General features: G+C 48.3%; 1 protein-coding gene across 2 annotated transcripts in view; it reads right to left on the bottom strand.

Annotated features, from left to right (window-relative positions):
* The window catches only part of CREB3L2 (cAMP responsive element binding protein 3 like 2), an 85,616-nt gene extending 68,065 nt beyond the window's left edge, over window positions 1-17,551 (bottom strand). The window contains exon 1 of one of the 2 annotated variants that reach the window (XM_055807385.1): window positions 17,235-17,551. In XM_055807385.1, coding sequence (XP_055663360.1) covers window positions 17,235-17,339 — 105 coding nt within the window. In that variant the 5' untranslated portion in view covers window positions 17,340-17,551. The remainder of the gene's footprint in view (window positions 1-17,234) is intronic. The other variant, XM_055807384.1, reaches the window with a different exon arrangement.
* Between the last annotated feature and the right edge of the window lie 2,202 nt (window positions 17,552-19,753).

Below are 19,753 nucleotides of genomic sequence, written 5' to 3'. Positions count from 1 at the left end.
CGGTGCTGAGGAGCAGCTCAGGAAGCGGTGACTTCACAAGCACAGCAGCTCCCCCCAGTACCAACACATCATAGGCACACTGGGAGCTTTATGCCACAAGGAGAAGCAATGCTGCTTTAGAAAAGCTGAGCACTCTCCTGGCAATCGCTGTGTTTCCAATACAGCCTTTTAGACATTTTCAAGCCACATCTGCTGTCCACGCTATACTTGAATAAAACATTTTTCCTGCTAGCATATTCCAAAGAAAAAAACAAAACAGCACTACCACCAGAGACTGTTACGCCATACCATGGAAGCAGCTTAAGGCAGCATCTTTTGTCTGACAGATACCTAAATACAGAGCATGTCAAGGAAGAAAAATTACTCACCCTTCCCAAATGCCCTGGGCACTCTCCTCCTCCTCCTGTCTCAACCTGTATGCTAAAATTAAACCCAAGTCCCCTGTAAACTATGAGAAGACTGAACCTGCATCACATGCAAAATAGCAGTCTCATTAAAATGTTGCAAAAGTTCCGGATAGACATTAACAACATAAGGCCTGCCACAGGCAATGGATTTTAAGCTTACTCCAGCTGGTAGTGTAGAAAAGCACAGGCTTGTAGTATTGTGGCAAAAGAGGCAGAGGAACAGCACCAGTTTAAAAACAGCACCATTTAAAAATGGGTAAAAGTCAGTACCATTGGTATAACCAGGACCACACCAGCCACCACCTTCCACTATCTCTACCTTTAAAATGAAAATTAGAAACTTTCCTTTTTTGTCCGAGTATTCATCCTGCCTCCTCATACATTTAGTCTGTTGGCTTTTCCTCATCCCTCTTAATAACTGCTTTACTTTCTTCTTTTCCTCTGCCTTCTTTCACTTGCCAGGGCTGAAGACCCTGGACAAACTGGCACCGATCAGGTGTGTTTTAGCCAGTCTGTCCCAGACGAGGTACAGGGAATACAAGGCCATCTTTGGTACTCAGCTCCAAGTGGAAACATACATAAAGGTGGCTTTGTACTTTGGGACTAATGCTTTTATCTACCAGAAATCTTACCCTTTCCTACATGCCTTGTGCGCTGTCCCCTCCTATATGCGCCAAAAAGTGTCATGATAAAAATGAACAGTTCAAAATAGCTTGAAAAGATCAAATCATTTCTTTAAACTTCACTGAAATAAATGCAGTTCAGGAGAATGACCAAATGCTGTGATGCATTTGGACAGATTAAAAAAGTCACATAATGTTCTGCCTTGCAGGATCTCTGTATGTTCTGCTTTGCAGTATCCAGAGCCAAGAGGGCCAGCAATAAAGTTTTATACCATTTAAAGCTAGAAAGGGCTATGCAACCCTCCTAATCAGACACTTCCACATGTCCCAATCCACTGTTTCCCTTTTATAGGGTCTAATAATTTGTCCTTTGTTGAAATGTAACTGCAAAAAGAGAACATGTGTATGCTACAAAGACTGAGAAACAAGCATTTTTTCCTCAAGTCAGGTGTATTTTTAGCCTTTTTTTTGGTTATGCTTTCCAGCTCTTCCACATCCTTTTTTAAGGGTTGAACTTCAGGAACTGGACTCTATGTAGTAGCAGTGGTTTCACAAACACTGTATACTGAGGTTAAATAGAGACATTATTTTGAAAAATGTGGAGATTTTTTTAAACATTTTTCCTTCAGAGTCACCCTAGCAGAGCACATGGAGTTGCTTGTCTATCTGAACTCTAGACTATTTTCCAAGTCCTGATTTCAATATGCATTCACTTGTCTTTTCAAAGGTACAGACACATTTTTTATTCCTAGACACATAACTTTACTTCTGGATCATGGATGAAGACATCGATAAGCCTCCTGTCTGGCACTTTTTTGCAGAACCCAAAAAAATCCATCCTCTGACACCAATTCAACTACTTTGAGTCAACCTTTTAATTTCACACATTTTGTGGTATGATTTTTTTAATCAATACAATGAAATAAATACCCAATTACTTGCAAAGTGTCTCTATTTACTTCATTTTTTTTCACCCCAAAGAATGAAATCAAGTTTGTCTGACTATATCTGCTTTTCATAAAATCCTACCTACCAGGGTTAAGTCACACCTGTATCCTCGCACTCTAACTGTGGAATCCTACAAGGTTCCATGTATTTTTAAACGTTTGGTACCAGTATCCCCAGTGCATAGCTTTTCTTTCCTCCCCTTTACTCTTTCTTAATCAATTTAATGTTTTCAGACATTTCCTCATGATGTCATGATTCAACAAAAATCAGAGTCAACAAGCCAAACTTCTCCTCTGGGAACTTCCAGCCTATCTGGATTTCCAGTTATCCAGGTTTGTTGGTTCCAAGAAGTTTTGTAACCCTATTACTGACAACAGTTAATTTTCATACCAACACACAAAAAAAGTCCCCTTTCTACCCTTACACTTAACAACATTTTCTTTTCCCCTTGAGCACTCAGCTGACATCACCAGCTCCTCTCTACCTCACACTGATTCTTTTTTACTCTTCTTTAAGCTGTAAGTATTACTTTGGCCAGAAAGTGAAAAGGTATTTTCAGAGGACATTAGCGGTTTAAAAAAGGAATAACATAATCATAGTTTAAAATTCATAATCCCCTTCACAATAATGATAATTTTATTCCAAACACAATGCTCTGAAGGGTTCTTGCTGCGAGTACAATGACATTCATTATCTCTGTGTTACAAGAACCACAGCTGAAACCAGTTTTCAGACTCTCTATTCTGGTACTGATACCGAAAATGGCATTATATACATCATAGGAAACTGAGAAAGAAGCCTAAATAATATTAATGTGAGCTTAACAAAGTGTTCTGATTATATCACTTCCACATCCTCTTCCAATCACCTGTCAAAGCAACACACATTTAATGTTTTTAATCTCTCCTCATAAACCAGCTACTTCAACCACTTACTTTTGCTGCTGTTCTTTGGTTTCTCCTAAATTAGCCTCTCTTTCAGATATCCAGGTATCAAGAACTCATTGCAAAGCCCACAGCTAAACTGTAGCATACTGACAGCTACACGTTCCAGGTTTCCATGTATCACCCCAAACTGCACTTTTCAACACCTTACACACCAGTTTAAGTGGCAGTAGCATATTTAGTTGGCCTTCCTCAGGCACAACCCTGGCTCCTTTGATACGCAGGCTTTACAGCTTTCTGCACTGCATTACTGCTTCAATTGCCTTTTCCCTTGGCCTTCAGCAATGCAAGTTTCTGCAGATTCTTGTCTGTATTTCCAGCCTCCTTTTACACCTCAAATACCTGCAAATTTGAAACAAAATCAGACTCCAGAGGTTCCTTGCAGCTCCATCCCAAATACCGTATCATATAATGTCCCTCTTAAAACATCAAAGCCACATCTTAAAACCCTGTAGGTTTTTTTCAGCCCCAAAACTAATCCTGTCAGAAAGGTGTTTCAAACAAGGTACTGAGAAGAGGGCTGCTGTATGATTCTCTTCCAGACTTTTTCATCGAGGTTAAAAAAAATGTTCTGGACGTGAAATGCCTTAATTTAAATTTTTTAGAAAAGAAATCAAGACATTCACTGCACAGTGTTCAAGGTCAGTGCCACTTTTTGATTGGTTTTGATCTTGCATACGTGTTTGTAGTTAAGAAAAAACAGCAACATAAAGTCCATCTTTTCCCTGTGGTTTTGCAATGCATTTCTATCAACACAACAAACGAGCAACAAGGAAACATTCCCAAGTCTCAGGGCAGAATCCCTGCTGTTGTTCACCAGCGGAGAAAGATAATAGCCAATGGGAATTCAGCTGAAATTTTGCTCTGAATTAGTACAGCTGAATGAGAAGCCACAGGTCACCCTTGGCAAGTACAAAAGTAAGGCTTCTTTTTCCTCTTCTAGAGCTTCTTGTAAGCAACAGCATCCACTAAAAGCCATGAGGCACAAACCAGCTGAATAAAACACAGAACTGCAGAAGCACCAAGGCATAAGAAAGAGACAAGTTCTGCATTCAGAAAGCTCACACCCCAAAACCAGCCAAAGCTCACTTCTGCCATGACTTTTTCTTTAGCGAGTCATGCCCGAGAGGTGCCTTCCAGCTGCCGGGGCATCCCACGGGCTGAGCTGCAGTGCAGCACCCTTGCACATGCGGGAGCCCTCCGGCAGCTGCAACTTCTGCCCTGCCTGGCTCGCTGGAGACCTGCTGTCGTTGCTTTGATAACTGTGGGCAGGAGGCATCCCAAGGAGTCTCGACTTCAGCTCCTTCAGGGGTGCTGGGAGGGAAGGGGGCAGGCAGACATGCACGCATCAGTCTGGAGAGGCAAGGGAGGAAATGCTTTCCCACGAGAGGAAGGGCAGATGGCCCACAGCCAGCCAAAATGGTCATCCCTAAGGAGCCATCAGTCCCTGCAGCATTTCACCAGGGAGCGCAGGATGCATTAGGGCTGTATGCAGGCAGGGTCAGTTTGGTTTTGTTTTCTTCTTTTAAAAAAAGAAAATAAAATCTATGCTTTATGCCTGATCTCTGAAAACAGTTAGCAGCCTGCCCCAAACACTACACTAGTCCCAGCCCTGAGTCATGGGCACAGCTGTGTGGGGTGAGGGCAGTGGAGAGGAGGGGAAGGGAGCTGCTGCACTGAGGAGCTTGAGCAAGACATACCATCAGTGCTGATGACTAGGCCAGTTACACCCGTGATGAGAAAGACAGATGTTTTGCAGAAATTCAGCCACTGCCTCATATTAAGGTTTGAAGGCTGAAAGTTTAGGCGTCATATTTTCCTCAGTCTTCATCCTTTGTGAGCTGGGACAGATCCAAGAAAGCCAGATATCTGGCTGCAAGAAATAACTACCGTCTTGCTCTTGGCTCCTCCTAAAGATCTCATCCTGTCCATAATATCACAAGCCTTCTACAAAGGCAACAGTCACATCACTGCTTTTACTGAAAGGAAAAGCTGGAGATGCAGATCAGCTCTTCACTGCTCCTGAGTTTTGGTTCTACAAATATTCACACAAATCTCTTCTGTGGGTACCAGAAGCTCCATAAATGAAAATACATGCTTTCAGATAACCCACACAAAATCCAACCATTGCAAGCAGATTACTGAAGCCGACAGAAGAACCTATAAGCCATTGGGAAAAAAGCAGTCTTGGAATAAGCTTCTCATTGTGCACAAAATTTGCTTCAGGACTGCAGGGGTAAAGGAACAGAGACCTGCTTTGTATTCAGGGCTTCGGGTTTTGTTTTATTTGGGGTGGGGTTTTTTGTTGGCTGTTTTTTCAAGTTTTAGGTCTAAAAAACCTCCTCCAAGCTAGTCACACAAACTGCTACACAGGGTGGTCTCTCCACATACCTACAGTTTCAGGGTTAGCCACAAAAAGGAAATAACATAGATAGTAGCCAACCCTTATAGGCAGGAGGTCGCATCAAGACAAACACCCTTAAAACAAATAGTATAGGCTCTTACAAAGTCACATCATATGACAGAAGAGGAAGTAGGTAAGGTGCCCAGAATTTTATCAAGATAATCTTGAACAAAATTACAGGTGCATAAACAAACTACAAGTCTAACACACCACTCTGCACATCATGTGTGCTGCACAGAAGGAAAATGTATGCACAGAAACAAGCATTTGCTCAGGACAGCTGGAACTCAGTTCAGTTGTCCTTCTCCCCATTCAGTAAATCCAAACCAGAACTGCAAAAAATACCCACCAAAAGCACTACCTCTATGAAACTGTGGTCATCAGAAAAGTTTCCTAACAAAAGTCAGCAAAACCAAGCAGCCTCAATCATTCAGTAGTTTAACAGGGACATGAAAAACCTGGGGATCAGACTACTGCCTAGCAATGCTGTATCTAAACCTGAGCAAGGCAGTGCCTTGGGTCCAGGACTGTTATGGAAGGAACTGCAGCACAGCTCCAGCTAGAAGAGGGCTCAGGTGGTCTCCATCCCAGCCTACTGGCCAAGCAGGGTCAGCACTAAACTCAGACCAGGTTACTCAGGACTTTATCCAGTCAAGTCTTAAGATCTTTGAAGGAGATTGTGCAGTCCCTCCGGGCAGCCTGCTCCAGCACCCAGCTACAGTGCCAACAACGAAGCAGCTCTTCCTCACCAGTGTGAATCTCTCCCACTTCAGCTGATGTCCGTTTTCTCTCATCCTCCTGTCATACAGTGCTGTAAAGAGCCTGCCTATTTTTTCCACTCTTTTCTGCAAGCCTTCACATCAGAACATCCAAACTTTGGAGAAGGAAGATTAAACAGGATACTGTACATCTCAGCAATTTAAAGATGTTTTCAAGCCACCACATGCTTAAAAGTATTTTGTCACAAACTTAAGACCCTGCTCACATCCAAAATCATGGCAGCATTCAACATCTTCAGTGCAGGGCAAGTAACCTTCCCCCTCTCTGTTGGGGATTAGCCCATCGCACACAAGGGAACACACACCTTACCTCTGCAGACAATCTCAACCCCAGCAAGCACTGGGAGATACGTCCTCCAGGGTGTCACCAAACAGCCAGGGCTTGTCCCAGCAGAGCTGCAGGAGAGGAGTGAGCCCAGCATGTACAGCTCCAGGTGAGCCACTGCAGTGTATCAGCAATATAGCTCTTCACCCCTACACTACAGGGCAGAGCCTCCACCAACACCAACTCGCTTTCCTCCTGCATCTCTGCTCAGGACAGGAAGGCCTCAAGTTCCCTAAGGCACCTGCCCAAAGATCCCCGAGAGGTTATCAGTCATATGGGGCGAGAAACAGAGACCAGGCTGCTCTAACAGATTGTGTGAAAGGACAAAGCCAGCCCCAGCATGGCTGCAGGGGAATGTCTTTCCCTGACAGAGAAGGAAGAGATGAAGTGGGTGTCACATTTTTCCATTAGGGTTTTGCTTGTCACCACAGCAGAGCCAGATCACGTACAGAAGATTGAAAGCCAGTTAGCAGCAGATGGCAAAAAAAAAAAGTGAGTAGTTTCCAAGGCACAGAGAGGTCACTGGCACTATTAAGCTACACATTTGGATAGATGGCAGCTATGGGAGCACCTCTAGTAATTCAGGCCTCTCCCAGTTAACCAGCCTTTCCTTTTTTTCCTCACATTGCCTTTTCTGATTCCCAACTCTCTCTCATGAGAGGGAGCACTCCTTACTTGATAGAGCATTTATATCTTTCCTGTATGCATTTAACACTGAGATATAACTCAGTTTGATAGCTCTCTCTTCTGCAGTTGCAAGCTATGTTTTACAGCTCACAAAGATAATGACAGTCCCTGCTATAAAGAGCTCAGCATCTCAGACTGGAGACAGCGGACATGATGCCCACCTCTGCTACACTTTATTAAACCTCACCACTTCTGACTTGTTGTCTTTACTGTCTATTACTTGCTTAAGTGAGGTGAAAGGGTAACATATTTGCCAGTAAAAACATGGCCCTAAGCCAAGTTTATTTTTCACACACTGTTTCTTTCACATTTATACAAGAAAAAAAAAAATGTATCATCCAAGACAGCCTCCACTTGTCACCAACACTCAGCATCACGGGGGGGTGGCACTACCATCAACCAGTCCCAGCATCAGTGCTTCTTTGAGCCTCAGGTCTGTCCATTTCTCTTGCTATATACACATACTCTTCCCAAACAACCCTTTTTCCTATTCATCCCTGAACAACTGCCTCCCTCCAGGTAATCTCCTTTCTTTCCAGTGACATCCAAATAACAGTTCACTGGTATCAAATAAAACACACACATGCACACATCAGGATTACATCTAAGCACAACCCATAAAGTCACCCAGACTATTCCCACAGCACATTCCTTTAGGCCAAAATATTGTTCCGCCACCCCTTCCCCAGCCAAATATTCCTACCTGCCCTCTCACATCAGCATCTGGGCTGCTACATGGTAAGCTGCATCAGGAAACTGATACCCCCGAAAGCTAATTTCTTGCAAGAAAGTAATTTTAAAACTGGATGAGTTCCCAGGCAGCTGCCACAACAGCCTGTGGTTATGTCCAGGTGCAGAACTGCACTGTCAGGTCTTGTAACCCAGAAAAAGCACAGCCAAAGGGCATCCAAATAGTACCGATTTTTCATCTCCATGATTCAGAGAGAGATGAATGGGAAGCAACAGCAGAAATGAATGTGCCCTCCTTGAAAAAGCAGATGCAGAGCTCTACTGTAAAAGAGCCTCTTGGGGACCAATCCAGAAGCCAATCTCCCCTGGAAAAAGAAAGCTGCTCCAAGGAATCTGAGGAGTTAAAGGAAGAGCCTTGTAAGCTCAGGGTAGGCAACCAATACAGCCTGTGAAAAACGCCACCAAGCTAGGTTAGTCATCCTATCTGACCAGCTATCAGTAGTTACTCGAGTCTCACCCACAGAAAAATCCTTCTCCAAAAGGGAAAGAAGCAGCCCAAGACAGAGGGAACAAGTGATTGCTGTTTAAACCATGTATTACAAAGCAACAAGAAAACAGCTTTTGGGAATGCAGGGAGGAAGGAATACAGATATCACTAAGGACAGCAGGGCCTGGTATTTGGAAACAGCACAAAAGAGCAGCATCTATCTGCAAGTGCAGAACCAACAAGGTAACTTGCCCGGTCAGCGAGCTACTCTCAAAGGACCATCTCTTCACTTTCAAAGCAACAACCAAGTATCTCAGAGGTACTTCGGTAGCTGGGGCACCATGGCGACACAGACCACGCAGCTCTGGAGGGATGAGCAGCTAGCAAGACACAGCCCAAGCTAGGTGCCTCAGTCCCTACTCACAGTTCTGGGTAGATCTGCAGCCCTTGCATGAGCAGGGCCATGGGAGCCATGCTGCTGACAAGGTACCAGCTTACCAAGCAGACATCCCCCTGGTCCTGCCATAACAAAGATGAGCACAACCATGCTAGCACAGCTCTGAAAAAAAACCAACTGTTAAAGGGAAGCCTATAAGCCCCTCAAGCCCAGGGGCACCATCTTGTGCCATGACAGTACAGTCCTGCTGCACACAGTGGCACCTAAAGCACTGAAGCAATGTTATTCTGCAGTAGCTACTTCCCTGCCAGACAGCTCAGACACCAAGTGGCTTTGCCAGGTGGTGTTACAGGTGACAGCCACACAGCAAGAAACAGAGACAAGCAAAGAGGCAGTCAAAGCGGTGGTACATTGGTCAAAGGCCTCTTTATTTTTGTATTTATTTTAATTTTGTCACAGCTGGCACAAAGATGATCTGATCTCACAGTGTACAAGAAAATGCATAAAGGCAGATTTGCATAGGAGAAGAAATCAAGTGAAAATCACAGAATGCTTGGGGTTACCAGGGATCTCTGGAGATCATCTGGTCCAACTCCCCTGCTAAAGCAGGCTCACCCACAGCAGGTTGCACAGTCACATCCAGGCAGGTTTTGAATGTCTCCAGAGAAGGAGACCCCACAGCCTCTCTGGGCAGCCTCTTCCAGTGCTCTGTCATCCCCAAAGTAAAGAAGCTTTTCCTCATATTCAGATGGAAATTCCTGTGTCACAATTTGTGCCCGTTGCCCCTTGCCCTGTCACTGGGCACCACTGAAAAGAGCCTGGCCCCATCCTCCTGGCACTCGCCCTTAAGATATTAGTAGACACTGATAGGATCCCCTCAGCCTTCTCCTCTCCAGGCTCCACAGGCCCAGCTCTCTCAGCCTTTCCCCACGAGGGAGATGCTCCAGTCCCCCAATTACCTTGGCAGCCCTCTGCTGGACCCTCCCCAGCAGTTCCCTGTCTCCCTTGAACTGGGGAGCTCAGCACTGGGCACGGCACTCCAGGTGCGGCCCCACCAGGGCAGAGCAGAGGGGCAGGATCACCTCCCTCACCTGCTGGCCACGCTCCTCCTGATGCACCCCAGGGTCCCACTGGCCACCTTGGCCACACGGGCACACGGCTGGCTCGTGGGCAACTTGCTGTCCACCAGGACTCCCAGGTCCTTCTCCGCAGAGCCGCCTCCCAGCAGGTCAGCCCCAGCCTGCGCTGGTGCGTGGGGCTGTTCCTCCCTGGGGGCAGGACCCTACACTTGCCTTTGGTGAACTCCATCAGGTTCCTCTCTGCCCAATGCTCCAGCCTGTCCAGGTCTCGCTGAATGGCAGCGCAGCCCCTGGTGTATCACCTGTATCACCTGCTCCTCCCAGCTCTGTATCTTCAGCAAACTTGCTGAGGGCACACTCTGTCCCTGCATCCAGGTCATTGATGGTCAGTTGAGCAGGACCGGACCCAGTGCTGATCCCCGGGGAACACCACTGGCTACAGGCCCCCAGCTGGACTCCGTGCTGCTGGTCACAGCCCTCTGAGCTCTGCCATTCAGCCAGTTCTCAGCCCAGCTCGCTGCCCACTCATCCAACCCACACTGCCTGAGCTTACCTATGAGGATGCTATGGGAGACAGTGTCAAAGGCCTTGCTGAGGTCAAGGCAGACAGCGTTTACCACTCTTCCCTCACCTAGCCAGACATTCGCTCCATCACAGAAGTCTATCAGGTCGGTGAGGCATGATTTCCCCTTGGTGAATCCATGTTGCCTACCCAGATAACCCTCTTTTCCTCCACATTCCTCCACATGCTTAGACACGACCTCCAGGATGAGCTGTTCCATCACCTTTCTAGGGACAGAGGTGAGGCTGACTGGCCTGTAGTTTCCTGGGTGCACCTTCTTGCCTTTTTTGAAGGCTGGAGTGACACTGGATTTCCTCCAGTCCTCAGGCACCTCTCCTCTACTCCATGAGCTTTCAAAGATGATGCTGAGTGGCTCAGCAATAACATCTGACAGCTCCCTCAGCACTTGGGGGTGCATGCTATCAGGGCCCATGGATTTGTGGGTGTCAGGCTTCCCTAAATGATCTCTAATCCTATCTTTCACAACCAAGGGAAAGTTTTCCTTTCTCCAGACCTTCTCTCTTGTTCCCAGGGTCTGGGATTCCTGAGGGCTGACCTTAGCTGTAAAGACTGAAGCAAAGGTGCATTCATAAACTCCACCTTCTCTGTGTCCTTCAACACCAGGGCACCCACCTCATTCAGTAGCAGGCCCACGTTTCCCCTAGTCATCCTTTTCCTACTGATGTACTTTGAAGCTCTTCTTGTTGTCTTCGACATACTTTGCCAGATTTAATTCTAAATGGACCTTAGCTGTCTTCATCTCATCCCTGCATGTTCTGACAACATTCCTACATTCCACCCAAGCAGCCTGAACTGCTGCAGCTGAAGTCAGTCCATCAGAGAGCAAGAGGGACACAGATCAAATCAAACTCCACACCCCCATCTGGGATCTGCAGCAAAGTCAGGTCAGCCTCCTTCACAGACAGATGATCCTAAAAAGTGAAACTGTTTTAATAAAAAACTGGTCACCCCTTTCACCTCAGGAATAAAGGAAGCTTACTTAACCTCCAGCTATGAAAGACGCCAAAGGGAGTCTTCACAGAACAAAGACCTGCAAAGAGCACAAGTTCCCCCCATCCCTGTAGATAACTTCAGCAACTCCAGACACAGGAAAACCCTGTCTGGTAACACCATGAATGAAATTCTTTTACCACAATTATCACATATGACCTGCTCCACACTTAACTGGCTTTCCAAAGTAAGGAAACTCACAGAGGATAGTGCAGATCAGCCCACATCCATCAGGAAAAAAAATACTGTTTTTGTACATTAAACACTGGCTCATTCTTATCTACCACACTTCAAAGAGAGTCCCAGGACAGGCTAACATTTTTTCCAGCTCCCATCGCCACTGCGGATCAAGTACTTCACTATACAGTTACAGCCCATCCAAATGAAACCAGCCAGCAGCTCAGTATCTTTATTTTTCTAATTTTAACTATCAGAAAACGGGAGGGTAAAGTTTCAAAGTATCCCACTTGTGTTCATCTCAGCTTTTAGAGGAACTGTAGATCATTTAGACCCGTTACCAGTACTTGACATGTCCCTTGGCAAAGGGGTGGTTTTCTTATTCAAATTTGGGAACACACCAGGTGGGGTGTGCCTTTCAGTACAATGCACTAAATACAACTAGTTCTGCTGTTCAGCAGTTGTGACCCTGACTTTTTCTTTAAATGGAAACCCGTTCTCAAAATTTAACACCACTGCTTTGTACAAAGTCTATATACAACTATTCAAAAATCTGATTTTCACATTTCCCCTTTTTACTGATGGATTTTGGCAAAATCCTTGGAAGTACTGACTTTAAAAATATGTCACCTAGTTAGCTGTCTGGTCCTCCATATGCAGGTGTATCAAGAAGAAAAGAGATGTCAAGAGATTTCAGCTTCCTGGTCAGTGGGCAACAGGCCAAACTCCACTTTCAAATAAACAAAGCATCTCCTCCCCCCTTAAAAACTGATCAAACTCTACTGACAACAGATTTTAGACAGCTACATGCAGCCACCAGAAAACAAGACACAGTCAGCTCCACATCCATACATGCTGCAGCAACTGCAACTTCTAATTAAATACACAGATTGTAAAAATCAAGCATTGTCATCCATTTAAATTAATTATCACCACTGCTGTACGCCGAAAACTAGAAGCAATCCCTGACAGCTGAGACAGCATTTCTGCAGAAGTCATCAGAACACCAAGTAACAGAGCGACCATCATTTTTGTGGCAGAGGAAATTAGTCACAGCAAGCTTCCAGTGAGGTTCAGAAGCTTGTAATGGGCAATTTTTATCTGAGGAAAGAAGGCCAGCTCAAAGTTTCCCCAACTTGTCTGAGATAATGATCACAACCCTGAACTCCGACACCACTGAACACTAATCTTCAGGAGCTGATCACTTTGTTTTTGCTCTTGCAGGGAGATAGCAATTTGGTAGCCGAGGCCTGGGACACCTCCACCACTCATGCCAACCTACGCTGCACCCATATTCCAGGGCTGAGCTGCCCACAGCATCACCAGCAACACAGCAACAGGCTTGCTGAGCTCAAACACTGCTCAGACAATGGCATCAGCAATAGGTTATTTGAGGTGTTTCAATTTTTTTATATGAGCTTCAAGTTCAATAGTCGGGCTCTTTCAAAAATAAGCAGTTTAGACTACTTAATATTTGAAGTATCTTCTAGTTAACCACTCATCATCAATACACTCAGGACATGACATCTGGGAATTTAGACCTAAATATTTAAGCCAGCCGCTGCCCTGACGTACCTGCAGAGCAGGTGCAGTTCTGTATCTGCCATGCCAAGACCCGAGTCATACTTATGTTGAGCTGCATTTTGCTACCATCCAGAAGCAGCAACCAGCTGCTAATGTGTTAAAATAACCATGAAAGTGGGATTAAAAAAAAAAAAAAAAGAAAAAGACTGCCTTCTCACTATTAAATAAGGAGGTTTTACATGTCAAAGGCTCATAAGAACCAGCTGCTTTTCAGTTCCCATACATCAATGGGACAGGTAGGTGGCATTTCACAGTGTGTTTGTCAGACTTATCAATCTACATCACATCTCAGATTTGTCACTGAAGATGTCCCAGCTGGGCCACGTACAACTGCGGATCAACTCCAACCACAGCCGCAAGCAGAGCTCTCTCGCTCCTAGCCTGCCTGCATGCTACAGGAAGTTAACTGCAGCAGCAAGAAGGTGAAGTGTCTCCAACCTGGCCATGCTTCTGCTCCCTGTGGGTAGTGGCAGACTTTGTGCTTCCTTTCTGCTTGGCTGCCAGGAAAAAGCAAAAGCATATACTAATAATAATGCCTTGCATAATGCCAGCTTATAGTATGACCAACACACAATCATAACAAGCTACAGAGCACGTAAAGATTATATATGCAGACACATCACATATACCATGAACACACCTCTGGGAAACCTTTCAGCCTTTTCTTAGACAGGAAACTAAGGCACACTGGAAAAATAACCACTATAAAGCTATCTGGTATCCAGGTGATTACCGTAAACTATGAAGACTTTTAATGAGCCACCTCAAGGACTGCTGCCTGCCAACACCAGAGCTGAGCAGCTCGAGGTCCCACTTTCTGCCAGCGCAGCTGATGGTATCATAGACAGCACCAGCTGAGTGAGGGAACCACTCCTCACATGGCTTCAGGTGCTGCTGAAATCATCAGCTGTTAAAGAGAAATGTAAATCCCCAGGAGACTGAATTTCAGCCCTGGTAATTAAGGCAGGTTGGAACAGTTTAAAATAGAGGTCAAGTTTTTAAGCGTATGCATACTTTCACACTTGCGTACTAGCTTCAAATCAACTAGACCCAGGAACAGCCTCTATGGTCATAAAAAGGTTAAAATTTAACTTAAAATACACAAAAGGCAGCTGGCATAGTATTCTCAGCTTCGCCTTTCTGCAAACAAGGGTCTGACTGCCACAGGACAGTGATCCCTCTTCCTGCTTGTAAGTTCTCCCCTCCACCATCCTCATCTTCTCCCTCCTCCCTCTCACCAGTTCCGCTCACACTCCTAGGGCTGCATGACTATCCCAAGAAGTTTCCATGAATGGAGACTGGCACATCCAGCTATGGGACACCTTGGGACTGTGCAAAGACCAAGATGCCATGAGGCCATAAGGATGACAGCACAGGTGGTGGGCACTTGTGCAGGCAGGAGCATAGGAGAGTCTTCTCATCACCTCAGTCTTTTCAGAAACACCCTGCAGTAAGTTTACAGACACTGTAGAAACAGCTGGGTCAAACCAGTCCTCCCAGATGAAAAGCATAAGCCAGTAGAAGAACAGATGTTTCATCTAGAGGGTTTCGTTTTTTTATTTTTTAAACTGATTCTATGAAGTTTTGGCCAGAGGTAAATGAAGAACTTGTGTTTCATGATATCAAGTACAGTGTTTTCCTCCACATAGCAGGAGGCACTTTGCAAAATAAAAAAGTTCAACAGGCAGAAACATATGCTCTCCCCCATCCCCCCCCCGCCCCCAAGAATGTTAATTTCAGAAAACTACTTTTTGCCTCTAAAGATCCTAATACCTCACTATACCTACTTTATCCACAGCATTTAGTAGCCTTTTTTTTTACTGATTGCTTCTTTCAAAAGAATTCCAAAAACAACGCAAAAAGATACATTGATTTCATACTTTTTATTTGACTTCTAGACAATCCCTGAAGAAGTCTTAAACTCCTAAAAACAACCAAAAAAGATCACACAAACAAATCAAGGTAGACCGTCACTCCCAAAAAAGGGGGTCATAGCCCAAGTTTTCGCAGACCCAGTTATGCGCTGCCTCTCACAACAAAGACATCATCATAGCATTTGAAGTTTAAAATCCCCAATAACACTTGAGAAGAGCAGAGGGCAAAGCACCACATACCCTGGCTGTCTGGTGGATGGAAGTTTTGTTTCTCAAGCTACACTTAAAACCAAGTCCCAGGCTCCTTGAAACAGGGCACAAAACACACATATCTAAGTCACTGCAGCCACAAGTTCAAGCCTAAGCACAAGATATCCCTCAGGACACTAATTAAGAAAAAATAAGGGAACACTAAATAAGAAAACAAAAGTTAAAGAGAGTCAACTCCATTCTCATCACAAGGATCTAAACAAAGCAGGAAGAAGCATGCCAGCACAAACATAAAATTTGAGCAGGAACACTCTCCAAAGAGCCTCCCATTTCTTTCATAACATTCATCTCGTTAAATAATGTGTCTTGTTAAAGCAAAAACACATGAAAAAAACCTGTCTGAAAGAAGAGCTTTCCCTTGCTAAGTGCTCCTTCTAGCTCTTTAAAAAAAAACAACCCAGCATAACATATGATTGCTTTTCCCCAGAAGATACACATTGCGCAAGAAAGTCCAAGAATTTTCAAAGACAAAGAAGCCAAACAACATTCAAAGACAGTCACTCGTGCAGCAGACTCGCTTCCTGCTGAAACAAGGTTTGGAGCTTGTGATGGACGTGATCCCGGATCAGTAAGGCCACTGTGTACTGTACACAGCAAATAAGATTTTCCTTGTTTGCCTTTCAAGACTAACACCAAGATCTTTGCCAGTGCCTGCACACTGCCTCACCACACATCGTGCGGTGGGATCACCACTGCTCCCACAAGAAGAGGCCGGTCCCTCTCTGGGACGTGACTGTAGTTGCACATCACTCACCCTTAGGTGCAAGAGCCCAAGGCAGAGCATGTGCCAGCACCTGCCAAGCACTTTTCCCCAGGTGCTCTGCTGCACACCGGCCACCACCACCATGTTACACCGGGTCTCCATCCCATCACGGGCTCAACGGCTGCACCAAGCCGTCCCGCCCCGTGCCTTGCACAGCGGGCCAGGAGTCCTGCACACGCCGTCCCCAAGCAGGCCGGCTCACTTGCACTTGGGATGTGCACCTAACACAGCTTTATAAAGCTGTATCTCAGTGCTTGCAAAAAGCTTCCAGGTTAACAGAGGAACAACCGAGCAGATGTAAGACACATTCCCTTGAGACAGCCCTAACTATGCATTCTGCACAACAAAAAAATCTGGGGACTCCAGCTAAAAAAAATCGTAAACAATCAGCAAAACTTGATGCTCTAACCCTTCAGCCACTGAAGCAAGGACTTCACGGACGTCTTTAAGAGACCCGCCATAGCACGTCTTACGGGACAGCAAACTTTTCCGACACCGGCACGAAGGCTAAAGACCACCCCTGAGCGCCGGGGTGAAGCGAGCCCCTCGGCTCCCGCCGCCGCCCCGGCCGCAGCCGGCCCCTCCGCCGCTTCCTTCCTGCGCGGGGGGAGGCCAGGACGGTGCGGAGGGAGCTCCGCTTTGGAGCGGCGGACACGGCCGGCGACTCTGGGAGGCGGCGCCGGGAGAAGCGGGCAGCGCCGAGGGGGAAGCGGGGCCCCGGCGGGGAGGAGCGGGGCCCGCACCGGGGAAGCGGCGAGGCCCGGGCTGGGCTCCGGCCCGCGGAGGGAGACCGGGACGGCGGGCGGGCCGCGGGACCCCGGAGCTGCCAGCACCGCGCCCGGCAGGAAGCTGCGGCACCCGGGACGGACGAGGCGAGCCGCGGCCCCGACGCCCGCCCGGGGGCCCCTCGCTGCCACGGGACCCGGGCCCGCGGGTGGGGGAGGGCCGCGGAGAGGCGGCGGGCCGGCACCTGCCAGCCGAAGACCTACGGCCCCGGCGCCCCTGGCCGCCTGGCACCGGCCTCCGCGCCCGCTGGGACCCCCAGCCCCAGGGGGAGGCCCGGGCCGCCCGACACGACGACTCTCGGCACGGCCCCCCAAACGCGGCCGCCCGCGGGGTCCGCCGCAGCCGCCCCACCCCCGCCCGCCCGGCGGCTCCCGCCGGGCAGCGGTCCCGGCAGCCGCCCCACGGTCGCGGCCCCGGCGCCTGCCCGCCGCTCTCACCGTGTGGCACAGCAGGGTGTCGGGGTCGGCGGGCTCGCACAGCTCGCTCAGCTTGCGGTCCCAGTGCAGCAGCGGCTGCTCCCCGCCGTTCTCGCACACCTCCATGGCGGCCGCGAGCAACGGGGCACCCTCGCCGGTAGATCCGCCGCCCTCTCGCCTGCCCCCTGCCCACCCGCGGCGCCCAGCTCACGCCGCGCCGCCCGCTCCCATAGGCCGCGGAGCCGCTCGCTCGTCCTCCGCTCCCCGCCCCGCTGGTGGGCCCAACGCCGCGCTGAGGCCGCGTCCCCGCCGCTACCAGGAGTGTGCGGGCACCGGGGCGGGCGGGTCACCCCGCCAGCTGCGCGCCGCGCCCCCCCCCCCGCCCCGCGGCCGCAGCCCGCCCCCGCAGCCGAAGCCGCCAATCCGAAGCGCGGAGCGCGGCAGGCCGGCGGGCCGCGGCCCAATCGGCGCTCGGCGCTCGGCGCCCGCGTGGCTCCAGCTGTGGAATGTGGGCGGGGTCTCCCTGGTACGTCCAGGCGAGGGGGGAGATCCCCGTGCCCGTGCGGCCAATGGCGCGCCGGGGGCACTGGGAGCGACGGGCGCGGCAGCCAACGCGACAGCGACAAGACTGCAGCGCCGCGCGTCGCCCCGCCCCCGCCGCGGCGGCCGTCTGAGGGCGGCGGGCCGGGGCGGGCGGCCGGAGCTCAGCCCGGCGAGCAGCGGCGCCTACCGGCCCGGGCAGCTGCCCGCCGCCAAGCCGCCTGCAGGAGGGCACGGCGGGGCCTCCCGGGGGCGGTGCGATCCCCGCCGGACCCTCCCCAGATGCCCGCGGCCTCTGCTCCAGCCGTTCGGCCGGGTCTGCCAGCGGCCTCCCACCAGGGCCACGGCAGCGGGCTGAGACAGTTCCGCCCCGGCGGAAGGGGGACGAGGCCGGTCATGCTTCGGTACCGAGGGGAGCGTTGAGGGGAACGGGCCGGGGCGGCCACGAGCCACGAGCCCCCAGCCCCCCTCGGCCTTCAAGGAGTTCAAGCAGCCTTCAGCGAGTTCACGGTTTGAAGTTACCGGGCACTGGGTGTTCTGGTTTAGTTAAAAAGGAGGCGTGAAAATCAGGAGCCACTCATGATTTGGTCTGACTGAGCACAGTTTACCTGTTTGTAAAAGACATGCCAGAATGGACCTTGTAAAAAACAGGAGGAGTTTTACAATGAACTCCCCTTAAACGTCCGCAGCACTGAGCACGCTGCGGACTGACCAGTACCATTCCAGAGTGCTGATCAGCCAGCAGTAAAAATAATCCCCATCGATGTGAAATTCTGGTATTTTAAGGCTCTGTTTCATGCCAAGCCAGGACTACGCTGACATTTCATCGCTCATTAAAAATGAAATATGCCAAATCTTTATGATTCCAGAAACTGGGCATTCTTCAGTGCTTTATTTCAGCTCTTGGAACTCAGTAAAGGTGTTTCTCTGGGGGTCAGTCCACTTGCCACTTCCGTGCTGTGACGTGCATGAATCGTAACTGGATTTCCTGATACAGTCTCTCATTTCTGGATGTCCCATTTAGACTTCATCTCTTGCAGAATGCCACTCCCATTTACCCACAGAGCAAAGACTGGTGCAGCCTCAGTGATACAGCCCTTGCTAAGGAGAGCCTAGACTAGCCCCCTGAGGAAAACAAAGCCCCAAGGACTCCCCAGCACCCATCAGGCACAACAGCAACAAAAAGAGGAAAAATAACAGTGACTTTGTTGGGGTCGTCCCTTTAAAATGTAATAATCTTTTTTGGTTTGATTTTAAAATAAATTATTTTTAAGAGTGTAACAAAAGCAACGTTGGTGAAGAATATGAAGGGAAAATCCCTAACTGCCCCAACCAAAGAGCTCTTGCAAAGACTTTTAAGTCTTTGTGAAACAAGTTAGTCCAGTATATGCCCTCAACAGCACAGAAAACATCTAAAGCCAAATTACTAGCGCCTGAATTGCTACCTACCACTGTGGCAAGCCTGACCTGAGGAGGTACTATGTCCTGGTACTGCCAGACACTGTTGTCAAAGCAATTACATTGTGCCAGTCCAGAGATGCACATTGTGAAACTTGTAAAGGTCAGTTCCTTATCTAGAAACCTCAGTGTTTTCATTGGATGTGTTTTTACTTTCAAAGCTTTTGCAGCCTTGTGATAATCCATTTAACAAAAGGTTTTCCATCACTCTGTTGGCTGACATTAGATCCTTCTAAAATTACTGCTGTGACTAGAGAATTTCTTCAGGCTAGGGCATTGAATTAATGATTTGCTGGTATGTGTCAGTCTCTTCTCCCAAGTAATGTGACAGGACAAGAGGAAATGGCCTCAAGTTGCACCAGGGGAGGCTTAGATTGGATATTAGGAAAACTTTCTTCACAGAAAGGGTTGTCAAGCACTGGAACAGGCTGCCCAGGGAGGTGGCTGAGTCACCATCCCTGGAGGTATTTAGTGTAGACATGGTGCTTAAGGATATAGTTAGTTTAGTGGTGGACTTGGCAGTGTTAGTTTTAACGGTTGGA

Source organism: Falco peregrinus, chromosome 6 (assembly GCF_023634155.1).
Source record: "Falco peregrinus isolate bFalPer1 chromosome 6, bFalPer1.pri, whole genome shotgun sequence".
Taxonomy (NCBI): domain Eukaryota; kingdom Metazoa; phylum Chordata; class Aves; order Falconiformes; family Falconidae; genus Falco; species Falco peregrinus.
The sequence above is the reverse complement of the archived record's forward strand: the minus strand, read 5'-3'. Positions and strand labels throughout refer to the sequence as shown.